Source organism: Sus scrofa, chromosome 14 (assembly GCF_054392235.1).
Source record: "Sus scrofa isolate SSC_HxYL_T2T_F1_AM1 chromosome 14, Sscrofa_HxYL_maternal_Yorkshire_Landrace_v2.0, whole genome shotgun sequence".
NCBI lineage: Eukaryota > Metazoa > Chordata > Mammalia > Artiodactyla > Suidae > Sus > Sus scrofa.
In genome coordinates this window covers 72023362-72045323 of record NC_139396.1, presented here as the reverse complement: position 1 = coordinate 72045323, position 21962 = coordinate 72023362, and the positions used below count along the sequence as shown (strand labels likewise).

Genomic DNA, 21962 nt, shown 5'->3' with positions numbered 1-21962 from the left:
TGTTGCATTTCAACCACCTTTAGTTTCCTATAAGACCCCAATCCTGTGAAGCATGGCACCTGGCCTATAAAACACTTGCTAAAGAGTGCAAGCCTAGGTATTTTCTTGGGGGTTATATATGCTGTCTTCTCAAGAACAGGCACCTTCTTTACCTGACCCACTGTTTGTTGTTAAACTCTAGAACCCTCACTTTCTCCACTTGTTAGCTGAGTGACCTTGGATGCTTATCCTTTCTGGTCATCCCCTCATCCACACGAAGGCAGGAGTCTAGTCTCTCACAGGGGTGGTGGGAGGGAAGACGAGACCTCCATTCCCGCCCTGGTAGAGGACTTGGGGCTCAGAGGTTCGTCCCCTGATGCCCCCTTCCTGAGCACTTGCAGGAGTTAGACCCTGGGGAGTGAAGGTGGAACTGCCCAAGGGGTTAGGGGAATTGATGATACTTATAGGAGCCTTTGGGGAGGGTAGTTGTGAAACTTGGTGGGTTCATATGGGCCCTTTGTGGAACATCCGCGTGCCCTGCAGGACTGCAGGAGAAGCACCCCTTAGAGCCCTGGAGCTGGCCTTTATGGGCTTCAGGCCTGCCTCCTGGGGTTGTTGGCTTAGCATTGGGTCTGTCAGCTTCCGGAGAACAGGGATGTGAGTAGTGACCAGCACTGAGCCTGACGTGGAGTAGGTGAGCAGTGAATGCACCAAAGGACTGCCTTGATTGTTTCTTCCCATCTTATTCTGGAGACTTGTATACCCCTGCACCCGGCCAGTACAGCAGATTGCACATTTAGGCATGGAATAAATAAATGTCTGTTTGGGGAGTTCCCGTCATGGCTCAGTGGTTAACAAACCAGAATAGTAACCATGAGGTTGCAGGTTCAATCCCTGGCCTAGCTCAGTGGGTTAAGGATCTGGCATTGCCGTGAGCTGTGGTGTAGGTCACAGATGTGGTTCGGATCCCTAGTTGCTGTGGCTGTGGCGTAGGCCAGCAGCTACAGCTCTGATTTGACCCCTAGCCTGGGAACCTCCATATGCCATGGTTGTGGCCCCCAAAAGCCAAAAAAAAAAAAGTCTGTTGGGCTGAACAGACTGCATGGGAGGAGCCCCTGGGGCAGACATCTCTGCATCAGGGTTCTAGTCAGGTGCCAGGATGGGTCAAGGAAGCGTGCCAGGTGGATCAGAAAGGTCAGTCACCTCTTTGGCCAAAGCCTCCAAGGGACGTGTGAGCTCCAGGTCAGGGACCTAGGAGATGTAGGGATTTCAGCCTAGACTGGAAGGAGAAAGTCAGTGCTGCTTAGCCAGAAACAAACAAAACAAAGCCAAAAAGGAAAGCAGAAGAGAACAGACAACCAAACAGCAACTTCCAAGGGCCTGGAGAAGCCTTCAGAGGGACAGGGGTGTCCTGAAACTTGCTCATCTGGATCCTGCCAGTGGCTTGTGGTCCTCCCTACCAGGAGGAGCCAGAGTCTTGGCTGAGCCTTCTCTGGCTTAGCCCACTCAGGCTGCCCTGCAGCCCGTGCCTCCTGGTGTGATGCTGGCCCTTGTGCTCCATCGGGAAGGTGGCTGAGCCCCGTACTGGCTTCATAGCCTGATTGTAGGCCGCTCCTGGTCTGATCTTTATGTACAGCCCACCACTAGAATGTCTGCTCCCTAGAGGCTGCCCCTGCTGCATCTAGGCCAGGAGGGACAGTGACCTGAGGGAGACACACGCCCTCCGTCATCCAGGGCTTTCTCAACATCAGCAGCAAGAGCAGCTGAAATGTGGGCGTGCTGTGCTGGCCCTGCTGCGGGAATTGGCGTGTTGGTTGCAGCTGTGCACTCGCCCTGCCCACGCTGGGCATTCCAGGGTAGGAAGGACCGTGCTGCTTGCTTATCTTCTGCTGCAGTCACAAAGGGCAGGGGTACCTGCCCCGGTTGAAAGGCTTCCTCGGGGCAGTAATGTTGGTTACAGATCCAGAGGGTAGCTTTGTAAAGGAATTGTGATGGATTTTATTTATTTATTTTTTTGCCTTTTTGCCATTTCTAGGGCCGCTCCCGTGGCATATGGAGGTTCCCAGGCTAGGGGTCTAATCGGAGCTGTAGCTGCCAGCCTACGCCAGAGCCACAGCAACGCGGGAACCGATCCGCGTCTGCAACCTACACCACAGCTCACAGCAACGCCAGATCGTTAACCCACTGAGCAAGGGCAGGGACCGAACCCTCAACCTCATGGTTCCTAGTCAGATTCGTTAACCACTGCGCCACGACGGGAACTCCTGTGATGGATTTTAAAAAACTCAAGATGGATCATAGGATCAGTTAGTGTAGTTTAAAGACCCTGCGCCTGTGTACCTCTCAGCTTCAAGTCCTCTACTCTTTTTTTTTTTTTTTTTTTTTTGCTTTTTAGGGCCACACCTGTAGCATTGGGAAGTTCCCAGGCTAGGGGTCAAATTGGAGCTACAGCTGCCTGCCTCCACCACAGCCATAGCAACACCAGATTTGACATGTCTGTGACCTACACCACAGCTCGTGGCAACGCTGGATCCTTAACCCCCTGAGCAAGGCCAGGCAGGGATCGAACCTGAAACCTCATGGATCCTTGTTGGGTTCATTAATTGCTAAGCCATGACCAAAACTCCTCAAGTCCTCTACTCTTGCTTCATGGACTCTACGCTTTGCCCCCTGTCACGTGGTACCCAGAATGTTTGAGGGGCTGCCCACCACTTGGGGACTCAGCCCTGAGCCTGGATCTCTCCTCCAGGGTCTGCTCTGCCTGCCAGTGCCACCGTGCTGGACTGCCCCTGGGTCCTCACATCCTCACAGGAACATGATTCTTGCCCCAGCTGCTCTCTGCTTACTGTTTGTTCCTCTGAACACTGTGATCCCATCCCACTCTCCCTGCCAGGACACTGGGCTGCCCCTTGCCTCCCCTCCCCCCAACACTGTCACTGCTTTGCATCTGGATCATGTGACACAATCCCTAGTCTGAATCCCTCATGGCAGGAACACCACGAGCCTTTGTGACTCAGAGTTGATTCCTGCCTCTCCAAGAGTGCAGTGGCCCATTCAGGCTCTGGTGATGGTGGGCGCTCACCTCGGAGTCAGAGAAAGTTGGAACACCACGTGTGCAAAGATGCCAATTGGCATCCTCACAGTCTGCTGCTGGGGCACATGAACTAGGCCTCTTTTCTGGAAGGCTCTTTGGCATATCGTTTATCCCTGCGACCTTTGAACGTCTGATTCTATGGGCATTGGCTGCCAGGCTGTGAGGAGTGTTCAGGGCCTGGCGTTGAGGATGCTCACCATGTCCACAGCACGGCAAGACTAGGGCAGGGGCATGAGCTAGCCTGGGGACCGGGTTAGGTTTATGGAAGTTGCAAATGGTAGGTTTGGTGCTGCCGTTAAGAGTGACCGGGGAGGAGTTCCCTGGGGGCTCAGTGGGTTAAGGATCCAGCATTGTCTAGGAACTTCCGTATGCCATGGGTGCGGCTAAAAAAAAAAAAAAGGTGATGTGGTAGATGCTGCCTAACATGGTGACATGGAGAAGAGCAGATTAGCAAGCAGAACATGTGGTACAGGCTGAGTTTTGTTAGATGTCTTTGGCTGGTTATCTGAGAGATTTTAATTTCTTTGTAATTTTTAGTACATGTATGTATGTGTGGTAGTTTGTTAACAATAAGCATATGTTTCTTTTGTAATCAGAAATCTTTTTAAGGAGAGGTAGGCCCTGTCTTCAGGTGAGGAGGAGGTGAGCTGTGGTCACAGGTAGCTGCCACAAGATGAAAAATCACCATGTGCTCAGTCCTTCCTCACATGGGCCAAGTGAGGTGAGGAGAGTCTGTCCTTGCCACTCCTGCTAAGAAGCATTCCACTTTCAGTCTGAGACTGCCTTTCCAGCTGACCGCCCCCCTGCTGGTAGAAGAGCCCCAGCCAGATGTTCCCTGCCCCATGTCAGGCCCTCTGGCTGCAGTCATGCCTGGCTCTCTCTCTTTTGTTCTTTCTCTTCCCTGTTGGAGCTCTGGCCTTGGCCTCTTCCCCTCCTCTGACCTCTGATGGCTCAGCCAACAGCAGCCCCTGCTTCCTCATTGGACGCATCCTGCCATGAGCTGAACAGGTGAACGCTTTTTTTGTGCTTTCTGCACCCACCGTTTCATATTTTTTTGCCTTACCAAAAGTGTTATAAATTTGTTGTGTGCAGGACCTGGTCATCCAACTACACATCTCATTGTGTTCTGACACGGATCCTCGTATTAGGGGAGGGGTGCATGATAATTGCAGGTAGGGTTGTGGAAAGCAGTGCTGAGCCTTTTTTTGGCGGGGGTGGGGGGGAGGCAGTGATTTAAAGACAGAGGGGAGTCCAGGCTGTCTTGGAAAGAGAGTCCAGCCCTAATCATCTGGAAACCACCTTCCCATGGGGGAGATGCTCTCTCCACTGACTAACAAATCTCTTCTAACCTGGTGGGACTTGTTAATAAAGCTTCCTAATGGAATGAATTGAGTGTCCAGGTGGAGTTACCTACTTGGGGCAGTGAGTTCTCGGAGAAGACGCTTGACTCTTTGAGATCCTAGTTCTCCTTACTTTGTTGTATGTTCCAAAGTTGCAGGGACAGCCCAGAGTGCTTGGGCTTACCTTCTTTCTAGTATACCACGTTTCTCACACGTCTTGGTGCTCAGGCTTGGCGGATAGCCTGGCTCCCACCTGGATACCCTTCCCTCCTAGCCCTTGGCCTTGCAGGCTTCTTAGTGCTGCCTGGAATCTGCTGGTGGGTGGGGTGGGCAGGGAACAAGGTGAGGTGTGACGTGGCTACAGGTCAGCCTTTGTGCTCAGCCACTTGGCATCCAGTCCGGGAGAGGAGACAGTGGCATCTAGGCCAAGGGCCCTGGACTAGAAGGCCCTGCCTGGGGTTCCCACTCTCTGTGGCCTGTGCACCCCCTCCTCGCTCCTGCACAGCCTTCAGGGTGTGGGAAGTCAGGCTTGTTGGCTGAGAAGTGGCTCGTCCCTATTCCCACTGTTTCCTCCTGTTCTCTTCCCTCTTTCCAGCTTCTTTCCATCTCATCAGAGGTGAAGTTTGAGGAGAGGCATGGGCTGGAGCCCCTGGTGTAAAGTGGGAGGAGGCCTTGATGGATCACTGCAGGCCCTTCACACGCCATCCGTCTGCTTTGAATCATGTGAGGGAGGTTCTGAATCAGCGCCCATGACGATGCTGTGAGGATCCCTGCCAGGGTTCGTGTCAGAATTCAGGCACCAAACCTAGGGATGGAGCCTGTCACTAGACTCCCGTAGGGTTTCTTCGTACTGAGGCATAACCCACCTGCCGTAGCCAGGGGTTCATGTCACTCAGATGAAGGTTCATAGGCGAAGATGCCCGCCAGCTGCCCAGACTGCACCTGAACAGGTCCAGCGCCCTGTGCCTCAGCCGATGCAGACCCTGCCCCACCCTCTTGACTTCCCTGCCCTGGAGAGTTTGTTCCACAACTTCCTGTCCTTGGAATCCCATGCTGGGCAACCTTGGGTCTGGGTCCTTCCGTTCAGCGTCATGTCTGACGTTCATCCTCGTGGGCAGCAGGTCCACCCCCCGAGCCCCAGGTTACTTTCCTGTTGTGTACCTGACAGATTTTGGGGTGACTTCCAGTTGTTGGCTCTGTGAAGGCGGCGGCAGAGCTGCCTTGGGTCCCATCTCCTGTGGGTACGTGCACTTGTCTCTGTGCCCCCCGGGCAGATGCAGGGGTGGCCTCACTTTAGCACTGGCAGTTTTCCCAGGTGGTACCAGTCCATCCCCACCAGGCACTTTGGGAGTTGCCCTTGTTAGGCATCTCTGTCAGGCACCCTTGCTGATTTTCAATGTACACCCACATTGGGAGCCACTGGGTGCTGTGACAGCATTAATGGGAGGCATGATTTAGGAGGGAGAGAGCTGTCAGGAAGGAAGCTGCAGAATTGGGTAATCGAGGGAGGGAGATTGTCCTGATCCTGGGCTGATTCTGAGAGGGGGTGCAGGGCAGAGACATGTGGAGTGTGTAGAGTGTCGGCCTTCTGGGGAGAAAAGTGTCCGCCACAGGAGCTTCTCAGCTGGGTGGTAGCAGAAGGGGCAGGGGCCCTGTGCAGGACAGTGTGGGTAGAGCGGAGGGGAGAAAGGCCAGGCCTAGGAGAGGATGTGGGCACAGGGAAGCCTGTCTTACCTCTTGTTTCAGGCAGTGTGTTCAGGACTGGTGGCCCAGTCCTTTGCTTCCACATAAGGTTGCAGAGCATTTCAAAGCAGGAGGTGTTCTTTGTGATCTCTCTGCCCAGAAGTGGCTGTTACTGACCTTTTGAGCCCTTTTCTCCAGTCCTGTTTCTTTGGGCATACAAGTTGATATGTGGTTTAACTATGCCAGTGTCCCCGTAACCCTGTAAAGTGGAATTCGATTCTGAGTTCAGTTTGAGCTGTGGCTGTCTCACTGCCAAAGTCCATCTCCTGGGGGGGGGGCGGACTCTGGTGGGGATTTGTGTACCCACAGCCTTGGCTCACACAAGGCTGAACATAGCAAGTCTGTGGCTGAGGAGACTCTTCCACATAGTCCCAGCTCCGTCTGGGTAGAAAAAGACTGGACTGACCTCTGGTTATGGGAGCAGATTTTGTGAGACTTACTGGTTACCCCTTTCCAGAGCCCCAGGCTCTCCATGCCAAGGGGGCTGGCCCCAAGTCAGAGTGCATGGTTGCTCCCCTTGATGGCCTGGAGGGCCCCGCTGCCCTCTTGGGAGTGAGCCTGCTTTTATTTCCTGCCTTACTGAAAGTTCCACTGTGGACTCTTCCAAACCTTCACAAAAATAAGGATAATGGAAGTATGGTCTCCCAGGTACTTGGAGAATAAGCAGTTCATGCCTCTCTGCCCCTCCCAGACTGTTTTCAGTCACACCCTGGGTGCTGTATGATTTGACAGCCAGGACTGGAGCGCAGGTCTCTGAGAGATGGGCCTTTCCCTCCCAGATGCTCACAGAATTGTGTGAAGTAAGTTCCCGGGTTAGCAGGGACTGTCCTCACTACATGGCTGCCTGGCAGTGAGTGGAACGTGCTTAGGGCTAGACCCTGGGGAGCCGTGGTGGTCCTAGGCCTAAAGCCTGAGACCTGCACCTGGACAGGGATCGCCAGGCCTCTCCAGCATCCTGGTTCTGTTGTAGTCAAACAGCAGTTTGGAAAAAAGAATGCAGCTCATATAGTCTTCCATGGTTCAAATAATGACAGGCCGTTTTAGGAACTGTGGTGCCGTCTTCAGGTGTAGTTCTTTCATGGGTCTAGTTCATCAGGAATTGAGAGCAGAAAATTGGAGAGCTTAATTAAATCGATGTGAAGAGAAAGTGTGAGTCTCTTGTGTTTGTATGATTGAAAAGTTTCTTTCTACAAGACTATAGTACCCTTTTCTACATGTAGGCAGGTGATTAAACACTGAAGTACATATTTTTACCTTGTTAAAAAATACTTAAATGTGGAGTTCCCTTCGTGGTGCAGTGGAAACGAATCTGACTAGGAACGATGAGGTTGTGGGTTCGATCCCTGCTTTGCTCAGTGGGTTAAGGATCTGGTGTTGCTGTGAGCTGTGGTGTAGGTCGCAGACATGGCTTGGATCTGGTGTGGCTTTGGCTGGCGTCTGTAGCTCCGATTTGACCTCTAGCCTGGGAACCTCCATATGATGCAGGTGCTGCCCTAAAAAGCAAAAAAACAAAACAAAAACCACTCGCACGTGTCTTTTAAAAGGTCAAGGAACTTAGGAGTTCCCCCTGTGGCTCAACGAGATTGGTGGCATTTGGGAGCATTGGGATGCAGGTTCAATCCCCAGCCCGGCACAGTGGGTTGGGTAGATCTGATCCCTGGCCCCAGAGCTCCATATACTGTGGGTTGACCAAAAAAAAAGTCAAGGAAGTGGAATGCAGAAGTGTGCTAACAGGGCCGGAAGAGGTTCAAGGCAGGATTTAGTCTGGCAGATATGTCTGCAGCTCCCTCTGAGGTCAAGCAGGCTACCTCCATCCAGGCCAGGTAGTTTGCTCACATTATAGTCAGTAACTGAACATGTGCCTCATCATTTCCTGCCTCTAAGATGAAAGCACCTGGGTGCCGGGCCCCTGTCTCTTTGGGGAGGCTGCTCAGTGCATTGAGGACAGGGACTGTGGGGTTCGGGGGAGGACTTTCAGGACACTCCCTCGGTCAGAATTGCTGATGTAGAGTTCCCTGATGGCTCAGCGGGTTAAGGATCCAGCGTTGTCACTGCTGTGGTGTGGGTTCGATCCCTGGCCTGGGAAATTGCTGATGCAGCTGCAGCTTCCTGTGTCTCCATAGTGCTGGAGTTCCTTGAGTATTTTTCTTTTCCTTTCCTTTCCTTTTCCTTTCTTTTTTCTTTTTATAGCACTGTACCTGTGCCATAATGGAAGTTCACAGACTAGGGGTTGAATCAGAGCTGCAGCTGCTGGCCTACACAAGAGCCACAGCAATGCCAGATCCAAGCCCCACCTGTGACCTACACCACAACTTGTTGCAGTGCCCACAACACTGGATCCTTAACTTACTGAGTGGGGCCAGGGATCAAACCTGTATCCTCATGGATACTAAGTCAGATTCTTAACCCACTGAGCCACAGCAGAAACTCCTTTGAGTATTTCTTTATGGCATAGTTGGTGGCATGCTCTGTAGGTGAATATTGTCATTAATTTTTATCAGACTAGCATTTGCACAGAAATTTTAAAAGTCAAGGAATAATATGACTTAAAAGAGACCTTGGTGGTTCCCTACTCTCCATGTCTTCCCCTGGACTCCGGCCCTTTTCCACCGCTGCCCATGGAGCTAAGCCACAGCATGTGCTGTGCTCCCTGAGGCCTTCATGAGTTTTCTGTGGTGGACAATCAACTGACATTCTCTGACAACCCAGCTCTTATCTCTGCTTCTCCATCGTTAGCCAGTGTTTCCCCTTCAGGGTAAATGGGTGATGAATGCTTCCCCTGCACAGTGGGGACTGTGATGGCATTTACCCCCAAGGAAAAAATAGCCTTCTTAAAGATGTGCCAGTTTTCTGTGTGCCTGTGGTCAAGTGTTCCCGTGTCCTCAGTCGCCTCTTGGTACAGTTCTCCAGCCCCCAGAGCCGCCCAGCTCTCTGTCCCCACCTCCCTTCTGGAGGCCTTCTGGGTGGAGCCCCCTCAGGGGCTTGTCCTCTGAGTTGCAGGGCACCAGTGTTGGGGCTCGATTCCTATATCCTGGGTTTTCTTCTTTTTGGCTCACACCCTCATTCACCTGCTTCCAGGGAGGGGCTGAGGGAGTTGAGTTTCTGGAGGCCTGTGGGTTTGGATGCACACGGACTTCTAGGTCAGAGATGCTTCCTCAAGGGTTGAGAAGCCCATCCCTCTGCTTTCTGGTGTTGGGGCTGCCATGGTGCTGGCCCAGTTCTTCTCCTCTCCGTGCGCTTTAGGGCGACTTGCCTCACTCCCCAAACTCTCCACCGGCAGTGAATTCCTTCTGTCCTTTCTGGGGCTCTTGTTCCCTCCATGTGCAGGGCTCCCTCTCCTCTAGTCTTTAAAGCTGGCCCTTGACCTTCTTCTCCTTTTCTTTATATTTTATCTCCTGCTGTCTGTCTCTGTCTTCTAGCTCTGCTGTCTGGGGGATTTCTTCAGTTTTATCTCTGACCTTTCACTGCTAGCATCTAAGATGCTTTTAATTTGTAAGAACCCCCCCCCCTTTTTTTCCCATAATCTGACTTTTTGGTTTTTTAGCATCTTGTTCTTGTTAAAGGGATGTGATAACTTATCCATTTGGATAGTAAGGGTAGCGTCTTGATGTTTTCTCCTTTTTTTTTTTTTTTTTTTTTTGTCTTGTCTTTTTGTTGTTGTTGTTGTTGTTGCTATTTCTTGGGCCGCTCCCGCGGCATATGGAGGTTCCCAGGCTAGGGGTTGAATCGGAGCTATAGCCACCGGCCTACGCCAGAGCCACAGCAACACGGAATCCGAGCCGCGTCTGCAACCTACACCACAGCTCACGGCAACGCCGGATTGTTAACCCACTGAGCAAGGGCAGGGACCGAACCCGCAACCTCATGGTTCCTAGTCGGATTCGTTAACCACTGCGCCACGACGGGAACTCCTGTTTTCTCCTTCTTGATGTGTTTCTTGTGGGTTGGCTGTGTTAGCTGCGTGGGAGCCCTTGGTTGGCTGCTTACTCCTAAAGGGGGCCACTGTGGAGCTGGTCAGAGCCTGGGGATCTGGTGGAGGTGGTGGGGTCTAATCTCAGCTGTTGCTGCCGACCTATGCCACAGCCACGGCAACGCGAGATCCGAGCCGCGTCTGCAACCTACACCACAGCTCACGGCAACGCTGGATCCTTAACCCACTGAGTGGGCCAGGGATCAAACCCGCAACCTCATGGTTCCTAGTCAGATTCATTAACCACTGCGCCAGACAGGAACTCCCCTTAACTTTATTTTTAAAATAGAGTTGTTGCAGGGAACGTATTTATTTGGATTACAACTTAAGCTAGCACCTCACCCATCAGATGGCTCTGTTCTACTGATGGGTTTTCTCTTCTCAGAAAGCCAGGTCTTACATTGAAAACTGTTTGTTTGTTTTTTTATCTTAATGGCTGCACCCACAGCATATGGAAGTTCCTGGGCTAGAGGGTCAGATGGAGCTGCAGCTGCCACCCTCCGCCACAGCCACAGCAATGCCAGATCCAAGCCACATCTGATTTACACAGCAGCTTGCAGCAACTCCGAATCTTTAACCCACTGAGTAAGTCCAGGGATCGAACCCGCATCCTCGTGGATATTAGTCAGCTTCTTAACATGCTGAGCCACAACAGGAACTTCTGGAACCTGTATTTTTTTTTTTTTTTTAATTCTGACTCATCTCTTATCATCCTTCTCTCCAAATAAATTCCTGATTTTTAAAAAACTTGGCACTTGCAGTGTTTGGGGGAAGAAGCCAAAGGAAATATAGGTACTTTCTGAGTTGAGAATATGAAACCCATAGGTGTGATGAGACCTGTGTCCCCTTCTCAGGGCTACTGTGGTGACTTGCTCTCCTTCTGGTCTGTCTTTGTTTCCTGGGCTCATAGGACCCCTTGGTGCTGGGAACAAAGCTTTGGGCTGGTCTTGTCACGGGATGTGTGGGCTCAGCTGGGACTGGTGGAGCAGGCAGTTCTCTCTTGTTCTGGCCTGAGCTGTGCTCTGTCCTGAGCTGTGCCCCAGATGTGGGGAGCTTGCCCAGGCCATGAGCACCCCTTCTCAGACATCAGGGCTGGGCAGATCCAGATCCCTTTTCCTTGTGTCTGGTCAGGGGCCGATCACTATGTGGTCAGAATCTTCTTTCAGTCATCCAAGCTCTCTTCCCGTTGTGAGGTCTGCTTTTGGTGATGTGCTTAGAGCCACCTTCCCCCTCCTGACGTGGGATGTGTAACTGTTCTCCTGCTATATTCTGGGACTGGTGTGACACAGTGGAGGGCCCCACATGCCAGCTGTAGGCTCCTGTCCCAGGTGGGCAAACAGACTTTTCATCTGGGCTGCAGGGAGCTTCCCAAGGTGGGGGACAGGGCCGGCCAGAACATCCGCCCACAAGGGGTCAGTTAGTTAATGGGTGTTGCAGTTCTCAAATCTGGGGACGTTTCCTCTAGACAGCAGAATGAACATCTTTGGGTGGGCCCAGGATGTCCTATATATCTGAGGCCAAGAGCCTTAGGCACCGACAGGAGACCCAAGGTGCTCAGGACGTCAGAACTCTGCCTGCATGGACCTGGAGGCCGTGTTGAGGAGGGTGGTGTCAGGAGAGAACCAAGCCTGGGTGGGAGGGCCAGGGAGACTGTCCTCTGACTGAGGTCCTTCACCTCCTGTGCGCCAGTGTGCCTGATGACATTACCTCCTATAATTCGCAGGATGAGGTGGCACTGTCACCGTCCACCCTCTGCACTGCAAGGTGTTGCCTCATGCAGGGTCACTGGCGAGGGGAGGAGTGGCTAGGGCAGGTGGGGGCCTTAGCGCTCATTGAGCTTGCATCCAGGCAACCTGCTCGAGGACACATGGTGGCTGGGTGTGTGTCTAGGATGGGACTCTGATTGACAAGTTGAGTTTCCCACTTTAGAGATAGTGCGGAGGTGAGGAGGAGAAGGCTGAGCTGGGCCTGTCCTCACACTTTCACCCTGACCTCAGCCTCTCTGAGCATCTTTAAGAGAGAATACGGGGGGGGGGCAGTACCTCTCAAGACCTGGAGCTGGCCAGTGGCAGGTTGGAATTTGAACCTCTGTCTGTGCATTCAGTCCAGGGATCAGGAGCCTAGGCTCTCCCACCCTCCTGTGCTCCCTGCTAGGTCTGTTTGCCCTGCTTTTCCCTGGGCCCCTGGCCTCTGCCACCAGGACATGCCTGTGTGAGACTGGTTTCTCTGAGCCTGCCATGTACTGTCCTGTCAGAGTAAGTGGTGTTGCTGCCCCTCGAGTTACAAATAATGGACACTGATGCCTGCCTGCTGCCCATAGAGGTGGACACCACAATCTGTTCTCAAGGTGTTCATAGGACAGACAGGAAGCCAGTGATTCCCACGGGAGGTGCCATGGGTGTGGTCAGTGACTGCAGGTGTCTATGAAGTGAGGCAGAGAGTGGGGGTTCCGGGTCAGTGCAGGGCTGGTGAGTTGGTCCCCTTGGGAGAGCAAGCAGAGTGGGCGAAGAAGGGGCTCCTCAGCTGGACGGAGGCCCTTGAGGCAGGTGGGACGTGGAGCTGTTCAGAGCCTGGGGATCTGGTGGAGGTGGTGGGGCTGGGACCCGGAGACGGAGGCCACTGCAGGGATGGCACACATGAGGTGGGAGATGGGTGAGGTCGGAGCTGTGGGGAGTGGAGGCCAGAATCAGGAAGGGAAGAGGGGATTCCCAGGCTTCCTCTCTGGGGTCTGGGTTGGGGGACTCATGGGACCAGGTCAGGTGCTGGGTTAGGTCCTCCCTGGGGAGTCTCAAGTTTGCACCAGAGACCTGTCGAGCTCTGACTGGGCAGCTCTGCCTCCAAGGAGCAGCCTCACAGCCCAGGTCATGGTGGGAGCTGCGTTTCTGAACCCTCATCCTTCAACTCAGGGCTGGTCTTGCAGTGCTGATGCCTCCCTGGTGGCGCCAAAGCACTGTCCCTGTGTCAGGTGGTCGTGAAGGCCCGCCCTCCTCCCTGACCCCGGGGCCAGCCGTGCTCCACCATCCTCTCAGCTGTCCCTTTGGGGCTCTGCCCTCCACTCATGTTTGCTAGTCTGCCTTGTTCATTGAGCATCGCTAGCAGGGGCTGAGTGCGGAGGAGGGGCCCATACTTACGCAGGCCTGTGGGATCTGGTGCCACATGGGTTCAAGCCTGCTGGATGGATGGGAGCCTCTGACAAAATGCTGAGGTGGCCAAAAAGGAAAGGACAGGCCCTCTCCTTGGAAAGCGGATTGTAACAGCAGAACTGCTTCCTTTTTGGCCTCATCTTCTATCTTATGGAATATGATCTGCAGACTAAAGACAGGAACAAGAGTATTTTTTAAAATATGGTTTGCAGAACTGAAAACAGTGTTCAGGGAGTCTGTTTGTTCTCCAGCCGATGACATGCAGGGCCCTTTTGGGGGGATGGGTGTGGGATGTGGCTCGTGCTCTTGACAGAGCCCAGCACCCAGAGAAGCCTCAGCGGATCTGGTGTCTCGGGCCTGTGACGTCCTCCTGGGATTAAGCCTATGGCTGTCTTCTCTGTGGACTTGCCAGGCATCTGCTGCTGTCAGGATGCAAGTCCTCGTGGGGCCCACGTGCCCGCCCCCCTTCAGAGTGTCGGCTGGCAGCTTGGAGGACTGCCTGTAGGCAGCCAGATTGAGCTGTGTGCCTGGCTTGCTCCCAGCAAGGTGTCACGTGACGAAAACCTGTGTTCACACCCTGACTCTTGCTGTGCATGCATTGTCGCTGTGCAGCTGTCTCTTGCACCAGCTGGAAGTTGTTGAGGTCAGGCTAGTCTTCTTGGTCCCACGTGGAGGACCTGTGTGTCCAACACAGCAGATTTTGCCTTGGGAAGGACTGAGAGGGGACTGGCGTGGCCCCTCTGTTCTGCAGAGGAGGGGTCTGGAGCAAGGGTCCCAGTGCTCTTAATGCCAGAATGGGTTGAGGACTCAGGCCACTCAGAGGGCAGGAAATGGAAGCCAGCCGCCCAGCTATTAGACGAGCTGGCCGTGAGCCATCCCTGGGCCTGGCCCCTCTGCCTGCTTGAGCCGGGATGGCTGCTTTGTATGTGGTGACCACCTTTCCTGCTCCTTCCTTCTCCTGGCCCTGCCTGCTTTCTCCCCTGCTCAGCTGCCTTTCATGGTGGTGCCCAGGGCCCCTCCCTTCCAGCTTGTCCTGGACCTCAGCCAGGCCCCGCGGGCCAGGGCAGCTGCTATGCCAGCCTGCTGGCCAGGAAGCCTGGGTGTCAACATTTCTTCTCCTTTGTGTTCCAGTGAGGATGCCATGAGGAAGGCTGGTGTGGCCCACAGTAAATCTAGCAAGGACATGGAGAGCCACGTGTTCCTGAAGGCCAAAACCCGGGTAAGGCCCTGGGGGTGGGGGGGAGGGTGGCTGGTCCCACACTATAGGCATCACTGAGGCGCTCTGCGCAGCAGTCTTGTGGGTCTTCCCATGTCCATGGTATAGGTGTGGCAGGGCGCTGGGCACATGGCACTGGGTGGGCACCTAGGATGCAGGCCTTATGTGGGTCCCTCTGCGATTGTCAACTCCTATGAATCCTGCAGGGCACTCTTTCAGGCTCAGCCCTCCCGGGGGTCTTCACCAAAGCCCCGTGGGGCCTGACAGGTAGGCCCAGGAGGGGTTCTGTTTTTCTTTTGTTGAATGGTGAAGGTGATGCTTGTGGAGGCTGAGGCCATGGAAGAGGGCGTTGCCAGTGCGGTGGCTGGGGAGGATTTCCTGTGTGGGCGCTCATGTTGCCACCTCGGGCTTCACACAGCCACTTCTTTTCATCTGTGCACTAGCCTTGGGGCAGAGCTGTTAGTAGAAGCCAAGTGGAGCATCTGGGGTTATGCGACTCTGCTCGTGCAAGGCAGGCCTGGGTCCTGCCCCTGCCCTGCAGGTCCTGGCTGCGCTGCATTGGGCCCCAGTGGGGCCACAAGCTCTGGGACCCACTGTGCTTTGTATGGCTCGAAGTTGGATACTGGTCTAGATAAACCAACTGTCAAGACATATAGAGGTCAGTTGGAGAGATGTGAGCCTCATCTGAGTGTTTAGATGAGATGAGCCTGTTTTGAAACGGAAAGGGGAGAAGTTCCGGTTGTGGCACAGGGGAAAGGAATCCAACTTGTACCCATAAGGACAAGGGTTCAGTCCCTTGCCTCGCTCAGTGGGTTAAGGATCCGACGTTACTGTGAGCTGTGGTGTAGGTTGCAGACGCGGCTCAGATCTGCCATTGCTGTGGCTGTGGTGTAGGCCAGTGGCTACAGCTCCGATCTGACCCCTAGTCTGGGAACTTCCATATGCCATGGGTGTGGCCCTAAAAATAAAAAGGAAGAAAGAAATGAAAAGGGAGAGATTACTAACGGAGTACAGCTTCCAAAGCAGAAACTGTGAGTGGGGTCTGGGCTTAGAAGTCAGAGCATTCGAGTATGTTTGTGAGCACGTGTGGGTGGAAGAAGCTGCAGGAGCCCGTGTACCCAGGTGGACATAGACAACAAGCATCTTTTTTTTTTTTTTTTAATAGTTTTTATTTATTTATTTATTTATTTATTTATTTATTTATTTATTTAATTTATTTATTTTGTCTTTTTGCTATTTCTTGGGCCGCTCCCGCGGCATGTGGAGGTTCCCAGGCTAGGGGTCCAATTGGAGCTGTAGCCACCGGCCTACGCCAGGGCCACAGCAACGCGGGATCCGAGCCGCGTCTGCAACCTACACCACAGCTCACGGCAACGCCAGATCGTTAACCCACTGAGCAAGGGCAGGGACCGAACACGCAACCTCATGGTTCCTAGTCGGATTCGTTAACCACTGCGCCACGACGGGAACTCCCAGCATCTTCTTTTTATAACAACTTTATAACAACTTTATTGATATTCGTATCCTGTGCAGTTCACCCATTAAAGTGTACAGTTCAGTGGCCTTTAGAATCTTCATAGAGTTGTGCACCAATCACCATAATCAATTTTTTTTTAATTTTTAAATTTTTTTAGGGCTGTACCCACAGCATATAAAAGTTCCCAGGCTAGGGGTTGAATCAGAGCTGTAGCTGCCGGCCTCCACCACAGCCATAGCAACACCAGATCCAAAGCCGAGTCTGCCATAGCTCACAGCAACCCTGGATCCTTAGCCCATTGAGCAGGGCCAAGGATTGAACCCATATCTTCATGGATACTAGTTGGGTTTGTTACCACTGAGCCACATTGGGAATTCCAGCTTTTTATGTTTTAATTTTGTATTTATTTTATTTTCTTTCTTTTTTCTTTTTCTTTCTTTTTTTTTTTTTTTTTCCGCTTTTTAGAGCTACACCTGTGGCATATGGAAGTTCCCAGGCTCAGGGTTGAATCTGAGCTACAGCTGCCAGCCTATGCTGCAGCCAGAGCAATGCCAGATCCGAGCCAAGTCTGCAACCTCCACCACAGCTCACAGCAGTGCTGGATCCCTGACTCACTGAGTGAGGCCAGAGATTGAACCTGCATCCTCATGGATACTAATCAGATTCGTTTCTGCTGTGCCACAACGGAAATTCGTATTTTTTTTTTCTTTTTAGCTATACCAACAGCACATGGAAGTTCCTGAGCCAGGGATTGAACCTGTGCCACAGCAGCGAGAGCGCCTGATCCTTAACCACTGAGGCACAAGGGAACTCCACCACAATCAATTTTAGAGCATTTTCTAAAAGAAACTCTGTACCTGTTAGCCATCATTCCTCATTTTCCCTCCACGTTCAGCCCTAGGTAACTACTTACCTGCTTTCTGTTGCTATGATTTTGCTTCTTTGGTGCTTTTCATGTAGATGCAACCATACAATGTATGTTTTTGTGACTGGCTTCTTTCACTTAGCATAATATTTTCAATTTTCATCCCTAAACCATGTCATAGCGTGTACTTTATTCCTTTTTATTGCCAAATAACACTTAACTGTATAGATGTAGTGCATTTCATCTATCCATCCGTCTGTTTCCCCTTTTTGGCTATTACAGTAATGCTGCTCTGAATATGGACAAGCTTTCCTGTGGATATGTGTTTCCATTTCTCTTTGGTTTACGCCTAGGGGAGGAATTGCTGGATCATGGAGTAACTCTGTATTTAACCTTTTGAGGAATGGCCAGGCTTCTCAGGAATTGCAGCTGTACCATTTTAAATTCTCTGTAGGAGTGTATGAGGTTCCAGTTTCTCCATTCCTTATCAATGCTTGTTATTGTTTGTATTTTTTATTAGTGCCATGATAATGACTGTGAAGTGCTGTCTCAGGGTGGTTCTGATTTGCATTCACTGACGACTGATTGTGTTTATTGGTCGTTTGTATATTTTCCTTGGAGAAATTTTTTTTTTTGGCCATCCCGCGGCACATGGAGTTCCTGGGCTAGGGATCTGATCCCAGCTGCAGTTGTAACCTACCTTACAGCTGCAGCAATACCACATCCTTTAACCCACTGTGTCTGGTTGGGGATTGAACCTGCGTCCTGGTGCTGCAGAGACAATGCAGATCCTGTTGTGCTACAGTGGGAACCTGGGAGAAGTGTTTATTCAGATCCTTTGTCCATTTTAAAATTGAGTTGTTTTTTTATTGTTACAATGTGAGGGCTCTTTATGAATTTTGGATAGAGTTCTCTTATTAAGTATATAATTTGCAGATATTTCGGGGCATGCAATAAGAACTGATAAGAGGGCTGATTGAACTGTTTTGACTTTGGAAACATGCAGCTTGTTGGTCTAGTACTGTTTGTTACCTAGAGCCATGAGTTGGTATTTGTCCCAATCCTGTGGGTTGGGATTGGAGTGACAGGTTGCTGGGCTGACCATTCTTCTGGCCTCACTGGTGACCTCTCACACTGGCAGCTGTGTTGGGCTGGAGGGTCCATAAAGTGTTCACTCATGGGTAGGCACACCCATCTTCCCAGCGTGGCCTCCAGCAGCATAGTCCGGACTTCCTTAGGGCAGGGTGGCTGCTTCCCAGCAGGAGGGTGTGGAAGCTGTCAGACCCCAGATGTCCTCACTGGTCACTGGGTTCTGGCAAGTCCCATGACCATTGTATAGTCAGGCAGGGGAATCATTTGCCTTCACCCTTCACATGCCATGGCCTGTGTGCGCCGGGAGCCAGCAGGTGTGGCTACTTTTATGGAGCCTGGCCACCACAGGGAGCCTCCCAGCAGCTGGGGAATAAGTCCTCCAATGTGAAGGGACATCTGGAAGCCCAACAGCCCCTCACATTCTGGCCTCTGCCTTACTGCAGTCTATGTACCACACCTTGGTCACGCTGTTCTAAATCCCTAACTTCAGAGTTCCTGTTGTGACTCAGCAGGCTAGGAACCCAACAAAGTGTCTGTGAGGAAGTGGGTTTGATCCATGGCCTTGCTCAGTGGGTTAAGGATCCTGTGTTGCTGTGGCTTTGGTGTAGGTAACAGATGAGGCTCTGACTCGACCCCTAGTCAGGGAACTTCCATATGCGCAGGCGTGGCCCTAAAAAGAAAAAAAAAATCCCTAACTTCCAGAGGAGGCCTTGATTGGAAAAGAGGTATTTATGGAGAGATGTGGGACATTTCCTAGGTCACTTTTAGAGAGACAGATATCCTGCTTGGGCACTGTTGTCTGACATTCAGCTTATTAGCTCTGCTCGCGCCATGCCTGGAGCCGCGAGGCCCATCCCCCCAGGTGGGATGTGGAGGAACTCTCCAGTCAGGTGGCAGCCTGGGCATGCTTGTTACCTGCCCTTCGTGCTCAGACCCCTGTAGTATGACTGTGCAAGAACTTTAAAAGCAGGACCTACAGCAAGGATAAGGGGAGGAAAGAGGGATTTCTCTGCCTCTAGACTCCAGAGGGGCTGGGAGGCAGAGGAGGCCCTAGAGAAGTGCTGACTTTCCCTTGGGATCCTGGCAAGCTGGTGGGTCTAGAGGTGTCTGCCCTGCAGGAAGCTGGGGTGCTCGTGTACACTGCAGGTCAAGGGAAACCTTGAGCACTCTGGCTTGGGAGAACTCACTAAGTCCAGATTACCTGCTGGGCTCCTGCCTGCAGTATGGGGGTCCTCACCAAGGGGAAGCCCCATCTGCCCTGTCCCTGGCTAGATCCAGATCTCAGGGCCAGGCCCTAGCACTCTCTGCAGTGCTGAACTCTTGCAGGCCTGGGAGCAGGTACAGTCCCACTCCCTTCCGCTTGCAGATAGGAGGCTCAGACACACAGATGCCCAGTGACTTGCTGGGAGGTCCCCCATCTGGGACAGGGTGAGCCATTGTGGGCACTCAGTAGTCTGGGATTGAGCCTGCGCCCTTAGCTACTTCTCTTACTTCCTTCCATCTAGCAAAGCAAAAGACACGCAAAACCCACTTTCATTCCTTAACACCGTAATTCCTGCGGGAAGGACTACACCCCTCCTAAAGGAGACTGAGAGAAGCAAAAATAACTGCCGGGGATTGTTGGGTGGTTGTGGTAATAGCAGCTCTGAACACTCAAGGCAACCTTCTGAAGATTCGGGAAGACTTGGCATCCACCGTGTGAGAGCACAGCCAGGGAGCCTGGGGCCTCTTCGTCAGCACCTGCTATGGCAGTGCATTTCTGAACATTTGCTCATCACGTGATTGTTTTTATTTTTTGGCTGTGCCAAAGCATGCAGAATTTCCTGGGCCTGAGCTACAGCGGTGACAACACTGATCCTTAACCTCCTAGGCCACCAGGGAACTCCAACTTGGGTGGTTTTTTTGTTTGTTCGTTTTACTTTTTTAGGGCCACATTCCCGGCATATGGAGGCTCCCAGGCTGGGGTCGAGTTGGAGCTACAGCTGCTGGCCTACACCACAGCCACAGCAACGCAGGATCTGAGCCACATCTGCGACCTACACCAGAGCTCATGGCACCGCTAGATCCTTAACCCACTGAGCGAGGCCTGGGATCGAACCCACAACCTCATGGTTCCTAGTCAGATTCGTTTCCACTGAACCACAGCAGGAACTCCCACTTGGTTGTCTTTTAAATTAAGCTTGTGTGTTAAACACACACCAATTTTTTTGCACATGATATATAGTATTATGCAAAAGTAATGCATGTGTTGGGTTTACAGTGTAGAAGTGACGAGAACTGAGTCCCCACAGTGGGGGGCCAAGGTAAAACTCAGAAATAGGAAATGACCTAGAGGTTAATCAGAGGAGGGCCTGAGGGAACAAACAACCTGCTGGGATAAAGAAGGCATAGCCTGGAAAAAGGATGAGGATGCTGTCCACATTTGATAAAGAAGATTCTGTCCTACCTTCAGCCTTTCTTAAGGAGCTTGCAAGCCCAGGGTTGGGCTTTCAACTGAATCTGAATATATCTTCTGCTAGCCCTGCTGAATCAAGGACAGTTATTGGAGGAGAAAAGCACAATTGTGTACATTGAAAAATGCAAACACATGAAAAGACTAGCATTTTCTGGACAACTGCTGAGATCTGCTGGCAAGGCCTGGATGCAGCCAGTCCTCCACAGGTCCAGGGCAGTGCTCCTGTCCTCTGCTCTGCCTTGGGGTAACAGCAAGTTCTGCTCCTGCACCACCCTTGGGTGGCATGCTTGCTCAGAGGCCTTGTAAATTCTGATTGGTCTTCAGTGGCTGTCTCCACTAGTATGTGCTGAGGACCTGAGAGTATTTTACACACACTCTGTCCTGGCGCTGTGACTTCTCAGTGCCCCTGTAAAGAAACCCAGGTGTAGGGCAAAATCAGTGGTGGCATGGGGAGTTAGCTTGCTTTCTTTTTTAATTTTGATCTGATTTTTTTATTTTAAAATGGATAAGGAGCCCACTATAGTTTGTTTTATCCCTCACTTTTTATATGTTGAAAATATTTTATAATGTATGAAAATAAGATTATAAAACATAGGAATCACAACACAATACTTACCAAAGGTCCACGTTTGCTGAGAACACCAGCTCTGGAGCACCTGCTCTGGGGTTTGATATATTTTTTTAGTATATGAGGAAACTTTGAAATAGGCTTTGTAGAAATTGACAAACTGATCCTAAGGGAATTCAGGGGACCCAGAATGGCCAGAACAGTCTTGGAAAAGAACAAATGGTTCTGGGACAGCTGGATTACCACATGGGTAACATCGAGGTTGGTCCCCAGCCTCATATCATATGTAAATATTAGCTCAAAATGGATCAAAGACCTAAAAGCTAAAACTATAAAACTCTCAGAAGAAAATATAGGCATAAATCTGTGACTTTGGATTAGGCAAGATTTCTTAACTTGTGACACCAGAAGCATAAGCAACAAAAGAAAAGACAGATTAATTTGACTTCGTCAAAATTGAAAACCTCTGCATCAGAGTTCCCGTTGTGGCTGAGCTGGTTACAAACCCAACTAGTATCCGTGGGGATGCGGGTTCAATTCCTGGCCTTGCTCATTGGGTTGGGGATCCCTCGTAACAATAGCTGTGGCTTGGGCTGACAGCTGCAGCTCTAATTCAACTCCTGGCCTGGAAACTTCCACGTGCCTCAGGTACAGCCCTAAAAAACAAAAAAACAAAACTTGTGCATCAAAGGACACCATCAAGAGAGTGAAAAGACAACCTATGGAATGGGCAGAATATTTGCATATCTATTAAGAGGCTGGTGTCCAGAGTATATACAGAGCTACAATTCAGCAATAACAATAGATGCAGCCAAGCAACCTAATTGAAAAATGGGCAAAGGAAGTTTCTGTGCAGTGCAGCAGGTTAAGGATCCAGCTTTACTACAGCTGTGGCGTGGGTTCAGTCCCTGGCCCAGGAACTTCCACAGGCCGGGAGTGTGGCCAACAAAAAAACCCAACAAAACTAGAAATGGGCAAGGAACTTGAGTAGACATTTCTCCAAAGAAGATATACAAATGA

The 21962-nt window shown here is 51.6% G+C and overlaps 1 protein-coding gene across 9 annotated transcripts in view; it reads left to right on the top strand.

The window, feature by feature from the left end:
• The window catches only part of MED15 (mediator complex subunit 15), a 56262-nt gene that overhangs the window by 4244 nt on the left and 30056 nt on the right, over positions 1-21962 (top strand). For 6 of the 9 annotated variants that reach the window (XR_014826083.1, XM_021073416.2, XM_021073412.2 and 3 more), the window contains exon 2: positions 14401-14488. Coding sequence is in view for 8 of the 9 variants with exons in the window: in XM_021073416.2 (XP_020929075.1) it covers positions 14401-14488 (88 nt within the window). In the remaining variant the exon portion in view is untranslated. Of the gene's footprint in view, positions 1-3542; positions 4082-4165; positions 4246-5008; positions 5192-14400; positions 14489-21962 lie in introns of those variants that run through there. The other 3 variants (XM_084994046.1, XM_084994047.1, XM_021073413.2) reach the window with 3 other exon arrangements.